At 33.0% G+C, this 10,279-nt stretch overlaps 1 protein-coding gene across 1 annotated transcript; it reads left to right on the plus strand.

Moving 5' to 3' along the window:
• The first annotated feature begins 2,130 nt into the window (after nt 1-2,130).
• LOC132747884 (uncharacterized) lies at nt 2,131-2,658 on the plus strand. Its single transcript, XM_060737448.1, has one exon. The coding sequence runs from the start codon at nt 2,131-2,133 to the stop codon at nt 2,656-2,658; it is 528 nt and encodes a 175-aa protein (XP_060593431.1).
• The last annotated feature ends 7,621 nt before the right edge of the window (nt 2,659-10,279 follow it).

Raw genomic sequence — 10,279 nt, forward strand, 5'->3', positions numbered from 1 at the left:
CACTTTGAACAGTCCAGAGACATATTATTACAGGAATAATTAGAAAAGATGTGGAATACTGATTTTAAAGACAGATTGAACGAGAAAAATTCTATGTCCTTAGAAGACAAAAGTGCAATGAAAATACAGTAAATTTCACTTATAGCGAACACGGTTATAGCGAATTTCCGGTTATAAGGAACAATTTATTTTGGCCCGAATTTTGCCCTTCTTTATTTAATATAAAAATATATGGTTATAGCGAACATGGTTATAAGGAATTATCGCTTATAAGGAACTCATTTTTTAGTCCCAATTTAGTTAAAAGTACAGAAAATTACACTTTTATAACGAACTCAAAAATATCGGCTATCCGTAAATAGATCCCTCATTTTCACTTTTAATTTTCATTGGCACGGATTAAAACTCAGTCGAATGTACCGTGTATTAAAACAGCTGTGAAAATGAATTTGTATAGTAGTGCGTAATTTTCTATTAAGAATAGTTTTGCATGGGTTCTTGTCACCAAGATAAAACGGTTACAAAATGTATTCTTTTTATACTATTATTTCTTTTCTTTAATAGTTTTGCTCGAGTAAAAAAATCATGATCAAATATAATCGGTTGCAACATAAACACGAATGCTTGCTAATCCATTGAAAACTACAAAATAAGCTTGATTGAAATGAAAAGAAATTTTCATTTGTAAAAGTCACCCTTAAAATATAATAGAAGATATTCAATTTAATAAGGAAGGAAAACTCGAAAATCGTGTTTGTTCTTAATCATGGAAAGAAAACAGAAACCAATGAGTTTAGAACAAAATATGATATTTATGGGCAAATGAGAAGAGGTGTAAAACTAAAAATGAAATAGCAAAGGATTTTCAAATATATGACTATTTATTACTTAATCAAATGCTCTTCAAAATGGAGGACGATAGTAAACAATCAGTTCGTTATATGTAAATCCGTTCGCTATAAAAACTCCTGATACAAGGAACTAATTCGCTATATGCTTACAAGGAACTCCGGATATAAGGAACAAATTTTGAATGTCCCAATGAGTTCGTTATAAGCGGAGTTTACTGTAATGGAATATTCTCTTATTCATAAAGACGGACACTACATGATGGGGTTACCATGGAAAAACGAGAACGGACAATTGCCTAACAACATTTCACTCGCTCAAGTGCGTCTTCAACAACTAAGAAACAAACTGTCACGTGACCCAGAGTTACAGAAAATGTACACAACTACCATGAACGAATATATACAGAAAGGTTTTGCGACTGAATTACCGGAATTTGAGGACGAAAACTATCACAAACGTATCTGGTACTTACCACATTATCCAGTTACTAATGTAAACAAACCAGGGAAAGTTCGCATTGTGTTTGATTGCGCTGCGAAATATAAAGGCGTTTCATTGGATAGCCAATTGCTCCAAGGACATGACCTAATGAACAGTCTTATGGGCGTAGTAATTCGTTTTAGAAAAGAGGAAATAGCCCTTGCCGCGGATATAGAATCCATGTTTCATCAAGTGCGCGTTACGGATGAAGGTCGCAATGTTTTACGTTTTCTATGGTGGCCTGGTGGGGACTTAAACAAGAAACCGAAGTGTTACCGCATGAATGTACACTTGTTTGGAGCGACATCATCACAAAGTTGTGCGGCGTATGCCTTAAAGAGAACTGCAGTTGACAATGCCGAAATATTTGAACCGGAAGTGGTTACTACAGTCCAGAGAAATTTTTATGTTGACGACTGTTTGAAGTCTGTGCAATCAGAACAAAAGGCAATAAAGTTAGCAATTGATCTTCAGTCAATTATGAATGGCTAAGTAACAGAAGAGAAGTTTTGAATGCTATCCCAGAATCCGAACGCGCCCCTTCTGTTGTAAATTTGAGTTTCGATGATACCTTTCCTTGTGACCGCGCCTTAGGAGTACTTTGGAATGTAAATGAAGATAAAATTTGTTTTAAAGTGAAATTTGAAAAGAAGCCTTTCACGAGACGTGGAATTCTTTCTGTCGTAAGTTCTATATACGACCCACTTGGACTTGTGTCACCTGTTACACTCCAGGCCAAAGGTATAGCAGATTGAAGATTGGCTGGGACGACCAGATACCACACAACATCAGTAATGAATGGCAAACTTGGTTATCTACCTTATCTATAGCTTAGAAAAGCTATCTGTGAATCGCTGGTACAGACCACAGGGATTTGGGACCGTCAGAAATACCCAGTTACATATATTCAGTGATGGCTCGGAACGAGGCTATGGTGCATGCGCTTACTTGCGTTTTGTTGATGTACATGACAACGTACATTGTTCCCTGGCGATAGGAAAATCTCATCTAGCACCAATAAAGCAGATGTCTATTCCACGACTTGAGTTATCTGGCGCTGTAGTAGGGTGTAGATTATTTGCAATGTTATCTGAAGAATTAGATATGAACTTTGACCATTTTACTTTTTGGACAGACTCCATGATTGTTCTTGGATATATAAATAACGTGTCCAAGCGGTTCAAGACGTTTGTTGGGAATAGACTCAGCATAATTCATGAAACAACTTACCCAGACCAGTGGCGCCATGTACACACAAGTTCGAATCCCGCAGACATAGCTTCCAGAGGAATAAGTGCATACGATAGTGAAAAACTTATTTATTAAATTTATTGTTAAATGGACCTATGTTTCTTCAGCAAGACTCTGAAAAATGGACAAAAAATCCACTTCCGCCGGAAGTAGCAGAAAATGATAACGAGGTCAAGAAAGAAGTCCTGATTAATAAAACTTCTGCAGCTGAATGCCTAGACAGCATTATAGATCGCTATTGTAACTGGACGAAACTAAGAAGAGCAGTCGCATGGTTGCTAAGATACAAGAATTTCTGCAGACAGCGATACCTAAAACACAAGTTGAAAATGGTTAATAGCAACTTAACATTAGAAGAAATGCAGACAGCAGAGCATAATATAATGTTGTATGTACAGAAAACAGCATTTTCCAGTGAAATTAACAATTTACAAAATTCTAAGCCGGTCAAAAAGGACAGTTATATAGCTTCATTTAATCCTATGATATATGATGACCTCATTCGGGTACAGGGTCGACTTCAATCTCGCAACCAGAGTAATTGTCCAGTGAAACTACCCAATAAAAATACCGTGACAAGATTGAAAATACGACATATACATGGAAATAATGGTCACGCCGGGAAACAGTATGTACTAGCCGCACCCCGTGAAAAATACTGGATACTTCAGGGACCTAGTGCAGTGAAAAATACTGTAAAGAATTGCATTATATGCAGACGACAACATACCCCATTGATGACTCAACAGATGGCCCCTCTCCTACCCGAGCAGACGACATCAGATGAACCTCCGTTCACGAATGTAGGTATTGATTATTTTGGGCCACTTATTGTAAAAGCAGAGCGTACACATGTAAAGAGATACGGTTGTCTTTTCTCGTGTCTTGCAACTAGAGCAGTACATCTTGAAGTTACACACACTTTGACAACTGACTCCTTCATAGCAGCATTTCAGCGTTTTACGGCTAGAAGAGGATATCCGAAGAAGGTGTTCAGTGATAATGGAACAAATCTTGTGAGCGGTGTCTACAGTACTTGAAAGTTCACCTTAGTCATACTCATGTCGCTTATTGACACTTTAAAGTTTAAAAGCTAAGCTTAAACATTAACCACTCGAATATACATATATTTAAGTTTAAAAGGTCAAATTTGTCTCTTTATTGTACATAGTTACATGTATTTAGAATTTTGTTTTGTCTTGTTATTGAGAATCTCGTCAGTTTAAATCTGGAACTTGATGTATTGAGACAAGTCAAAATCGGTATGTTTAATTTAACAAAATAATGCAATTATTTTAAAAGATAATTTACAGTAAGATTTCAATTTAAAGGTACAAAAGTTCTAATTAGATTTATTGTGTAATTCATAAATAATTTATTGATGATGTGAATGTTTTTATGTTTATTATTTATTGCGAAGTACAAATTATAAATGAATATTTTCAGAAAATCGCTTATCATCGCTTATCAATGCTTATCGACGTTTATCAAGGAAATAAAAAGTTAAAGGCGCATACTCGTTTAGATTTATTTGAAGTAGAACCCAAGTTCCCGAACATACATGTTCTGCTCAAGCACTTTTATTATATAATATAACTATATGCTTAAAGCAGCACGCTAATTTTCATGAAAATTTGAAAATGTATTAAGCAGTATAATATTGTTAAGTTACCAAAATAATGCAATTTACACATTATCCATGGCACTTAATAACCCAATGTCCTGTACATTGCTATAAAGAGGTAAAAAAATATGCAAAAATTGACCTTACCGCATTAGCAACGCAGTAGAAATATAGTTATAAATACTGAAAAATTAGTAATTAATCGCTAATAACATGTAAATTATTACTAGAATTTTGAATCTTTATACCTTTCCAAAAATCTTAGAACATTTTTCTCAGGTTTGATTTTATCGAAATATATTTGCTCATCTGGAGGCGTGCAGCTTTAATATACAAAGTGTTCTAAACATAAAGAATATTTCGCTCAATGATTACAAGATAATTCAATGATGTGACTGACTTTGTAATATATCTCGGACAGGTTTAGAGTCTGTTTAAATCTCTAAATGAATTAACAAAACTGACTTAAATTAAATTATTGCTTATTTCCAAGACATATTTATGTCACAGATTGAAATTATATGGTAATGGCAGCCGTGGCTTTCCATAGTTTTATTTAAGCGGAAACATCGTGCACGCGCGTTTTTATTCGGTTTCGTTTAGGTTTTATCGTATAAGTTTAACTTCCGGTATTGAATCGGTGAAAATCGACAATTTCCGTCAATGATGTACATTGTCGATCTCACCCGTGCAATATCGTGAACACTGGTCACTCTTTCTTTCTGGTAACTTATCCAATTGTTGTGTTTGTTATGTATGATTCTATGTGTGAGAGATATCCATTGGTTCTTTTAAATATTTTTTTACTTCTGCGCACTGTTTGCTTTTCCTGTCCCGCTCACTCTTTACAGTCATCTCTTACGAGTCAGACATAGTAAAAACTTAACATTTATATAGATATACATTTACTTTACCTATTTCAATTTATATTGAAATAGTTTAATTACAGACGCTGTGGTAAGAATAGTATTAATATTAGAATATTAATTGTATTTCTTATGTATTTTCTTATTCTGCGTCGATTGTGTATATATTGTTATTTCATTGTATTTTGTTTTTCTATGTATTGTATTTGTAAGACGTATAATTATTTTATTATATTTTTAGACCATTTTTATTTGGAGTCATTAAAAACATCGAACCTACGCCCAGAGTTTTGTTTCTGTTCCACCGGAAATATTTGACCCTGTGACATTTATAATTGATTCAGGCTTATTATTTATACACGGTAATTTACAAGTTGTACATAAAGTGTAGACATGTCAATGATTTATTTCATTTATTCCCCAAAAGTTTTGATACTAATGTCAGTAATCAGTTTTATGTAGCTCAATGTTGTCAAACATTCTTAAAGGGACTCCACTGACGTTTTTTTGACATGACGGGACTGGAAATTTTTTTTTGAGATTATTACTCTATTATATGTAGATCTATACTAATATCTTATTTCAGATAGCTTGCTCTGTTTTTCCAAAATAATTACATGTATTATGATAGCGAAAAATGACCCAAAATTATCACTCAAATCTTACTGAGAATAGCACAAACATACTATTTTCAATGTATTTCTTGTTTATTTCTTAGTTATATTTTATTTATATTTCTGTTTAAAGTGCTCATGTTTATCTGTGTGAAAAAATAAAATGTTAGTTGTTTGGCTTATAAACCTCAATGGAGTTCCTTTAACAGATAAAAGTTGTATTAAATCACTTTAGAACTAAGATTATCATGCATCCAAACTGCTGAAGATTTTCACAAGACTTGAATGAAAGTAACTATGATAGGCCTATAACTTCAGAAAAGAAGTCATGTATTCTCATTTAATAAATTTGATGCATCAAAAGTATTATTACAATCTATTTTATTATTAGCATATTTAAAATTTTAATATGGCCTAGTCACTCGAGTTTTATTAGCTGACAACCACTAATCTTGTCCCAATATAAACTGTAAATCTATATCGATATGCTAGGAGACAGAATAAATACAAATACATGTAATGAGACTTGGAAAGGTATTGTCTTAAATTCTTAAATTTTTAGCTCGACTATACGCAGTGTGGCCATACCACGTGACATTGACGTCATTTTCGGCATCATTTCCAAGACAAAAATTGCTCGATTCGGAAAAGAAAATAGCCGTAAATATTTTATTTCTGTACCAATTTCTTTGGGATATGCACCAGTCTACGGGGAAAAATATAAGCTTTCCACAGAATATTGGATATTTGTCCGTTTATAAGACGTTTTATCAAACACTTTGCATAACCTTGGAAGTTGCTTATATCAGAGCGGGCTTCAGTTGCAAGCTATTTCGTTTTCTGGCGTTATCTGGTCTACGCCATGAATAAAAAGTCAGGTTTAGATCAACCGGAAGTACGGAAGGCAAAACTCTACCTAAATATGTTCATATTTTTATTATGAATGACATAAATCTTTCATTTTTCTTCAATTGTCAATTCCGGCACCAGTTCCAAGTCGAAAAAAAGGACTACAGTTTAAAGCAGATTTTAGAATCCGTTGCAAATGCGAAGCAACATGCCTACCGTTCTCTTTCTACAATTTAGTTTATCATTGTTGATCTTTCACAGAGAGATTGTGAAAAAACTGATTGTTCCTTAAAGCAATAACACTTATACTTGTATCGCAATAGTGCACGTCAAATCACTTAGATTTAGTCCTGTCGGAAAATAATATTTTGGTTTCGTTTTGAAGATGTTTTAAGTATTGCTCATCTTATCCTATGTAGTAAAATGTGTTTTATTCTATTTCACAATGGCGAAATTGATTAAGAAATAACATCGGCCTGAGAGGTGTATATCGGCTATTTAACACCGGTTTGGAGTTTTGATGCGTAGGAATTGACCACGAAGGCCGTAGGCCTGAGTGGTTAATTTTGTCGCATCAAAACGACAAAACCGGTGTTAAATAGCCGATATACACCTCTCAGCCCGATGTTATTTCGATTCTAACACGATAAAATAAGGAAAATCACTAAACTTATTTTACAAGCGGAAATAACTTCCGGTGCCGATTTTCGTATAACGCTGTTCGATTTTCGCATCCTACTGTTGCGAAGATATAGAAATTATCAAACAAAAGAAATAATAAGGAAAAGAAACGTTATTTTATCAAGTTTTCAACAATTAAAACTTACGTCGTATCGTGTTTACATCAGTGCCCCATTTATCATTCTTGTATGTATGAAATAACGTCAGCTTGTTTATGAATGAGTTGTTTACTTAGGATGACGTCATTTACGCTGCTTACGGATTGGCGCCGTTTTGTCAAAGTATTTAATTACTGATATGGATTTAATATGTGGCGTTAGTGTATGTGAGATATTATTTCGGTATTGTATGAAAAGAAAACATTATAAGAACTGAAAATATAAATAAAAATGTTTTTTATTGTTGCTTTAAAATGCTTTGTTAACTATACAATCGAGGGTGAAAACATAACAGCGCATATACAAGTAGTCCCTATCCGGTGTTTATTGTCAGTTTAACACCAGTTTTTTTCCTTCTTTGTCTATAGTGACAAAATCACGTGAGTGTTAGAATAAGAAATATATGTGCTCTCAGTAGGAGAAAGAGTTAAAATAAAAAAAAACACGTTTGTATGCTATGGAAAGGGTTACACTTTAACGCGAGTGTTGTAAAGCTAAAGGTATTTTTTTCACTTTATTTTTGTCAAGAGTTACTGACAAACACTGACACTCGTGAATGTGACAAATAGGTTTTTCTGTCCTCAAAAGAGAGACTTTTAAAAGGTTTATATTTTTCTGGAATTGTTGTATAATAAATTTCTATAGAGTTTGATAAACGAAATCACAATTTGAACTTGGAACTTTGCCGTGTAAATCTGATAGTATTGTTACTTAGTTGCATTACTTATGAGTCTTTATTTATCAAAAAGACCCAAAATAGCCATGAATAAGAACAAGAATGGACGCCATGTGGAGTAAACAAAGTAGAAAATAGTAAACAGATAAATGATTTTACAAACCAATAGCCATCGATCACAGTCAAATTTCTTGAAAACAAAACATTTAAAAAGACGGAAATAACAATGATTATCAATAATTATATAAATATTTACATTAACATCTGTAATAGCATCATCGGCAAGATCTAAGACTAGGGTCCATATGACACTGATGCGTCCATTGAATAATTGATAGCTAACATAAGCTTACTAAAATTGCGATTACATTTGAAGAGTATATTCAATTTTTATCCTTCAACTGTCAAATGACTTACTGCTTTATTTACATATCAGATAATTCACTTATTTAGTATATGCGTCATGTTTATCTTGTTTTAGATTTTAATGTGTGGTCCGTTTTTGAATCTTAAAATGCTACAAAAAGCCAGTTGAGGACATCTGCAGGTCATGCCGCGTGTAAAAATCCATGCATTTACAGCCAATGACCACATCGATAAGAAATAGTCCCAAATAGCCCTATCGTTTTTATTCAGTTGAAAGAGACATTAGATCCTGTATGTTTTGTGATTGATATTGTTACTGTATGTATCACACACTTGCAAAATGTTATATATGTATATAATTATGCAAATAAAACAATTTTCAAACATCCAAGAATATGTAAAATGTGTACTGCAAATATTTGTGCACATTATATTTAATGAATAAGTTACATGCATTCATTTCTTATTGAAAAATTTGACTTGGAATTTATAGAAAATAAATTTCTAATTACCTCCCTTTATTTACGCAAAATGTTAAATTGGGTAATATCTTTATAAATAATGCTTATTTAAACTTACAAGATTGACAAATCTTAATTTGAGCGTCATATTTATGAAATAAAACCATGAAAAAAATGTGTTACAGGATCTTATAATCGATTTAAATGTTTTCAAACCATAAATATTCCGTTCCCTTCCTCTCTTTACAATGTATATTGGTGAGCTCTCTGATAAGGATAAAGCTGAGTTGACTGATATAATCAGATATGCAGTTTATCAACAGAAATAAATGCAATTATAAAATAGATAGTATTTAATAGTGTTCTTAAGTTAACGAAGTTATATCCAGTTCACGAAAAACGGTTACCAGGATGTAAAAATATTTTTATCAACGAGTGCCACTGTGTTAAAAAGCTGAATCTATCATACTAAAACATTGCTACAGGTTCTTTATATATACATGTATATGGTTATACGTATAAATAGCTCTTTTCTTTTTTTTTACTTCAAAATTGCCGCGTTGAGGCTTAACCCTTTTTCACACAGCATACAAATCGAAGTGATCCTGAATGTGCACTATGGAACGCCATATCTGCCTCATGTTGTTACATTTCGTTTTATTTTTCCCTAAAAGCGTCTCTTTATGTATAATAGAAGTGTTGACTTGCCAACATTTTATGGGAACCTGTCTTAACGAAGTCTTATTAGGTCAAATATTCATTTTATCTTGTCAAAACGTAGTGCTAACTTGTCTAAACACTGTCTTATTATTTCAAAACGTCATATTATCATGTGCAAATCCGGTGTTAACATGCCTAATGGAAGTCTTTATATGTCTAACATGCACGCCGTCTTTTCGAATTAAGATTTTATTATGTCTGAAGAAAGAGTTATTTAAATGTGGTGTTAAATTGTCTTGAAATTGTCTTATCATGTGAAACAGTAGTGTTATCTTGTCGGAAGTTGTTGTCATCTTGTCCAAATGTGATCCTGGTATGTTATGACACTGTTGTATCATGTTATATACTGTCGTTTTGTCTTGTCTAAATGTGATATTGACTTGTCTAAACACCGTCACATTTTGTCAGACTGCCATGTCATTGTGTTCAAATTCGGTGTTATCTTGCTTAAAGAATGTCTTTTATGTCTAAATAGCATGCTGTCTTGTCCAACTGTGGTGGTAATTTGTCTATAAATTGTCTTATTATGTGAAACAGTAGTGTTATCTTGTCGGAACTTGGTTACAACTTGTCAAACTCATGTCTTATTATGTCGGCTAGTATAGTGATATCTTGTTCAACCGTTATATTAACCTGGCTGAGTGTTGTCCTGTTTTGTCAAACTGTTATGTTGCTTTGTAT

This window comes from Ruditapes philippinarum, unplaced genomic scaffold, assembly GCF_026571515.1.
Source record: "Ruditapes philippinarum isolate M1 unplaced genomic scaffold, ASM2657151v2 ctg18488_1_1_1_1, whole genome shotgun sequence".
Classification (NCBI taxonomy): domain Eukaryota; kingdom Metazoa; phylum Mollusca; class Bivalvia; order Venerida; family Veneridae; genus Ruditapes; species Ruditapes philippinarum.

What these genes read in the sequence shown, in the direction of transcription:
- LOC132747884 (XM_060737448.1), top strand. Translation starts at nt 2,131, where the DNA reads ATGGCAAACTTGGTTATCTACCTTATCTATAGCTTAGAAAAGCTATCT.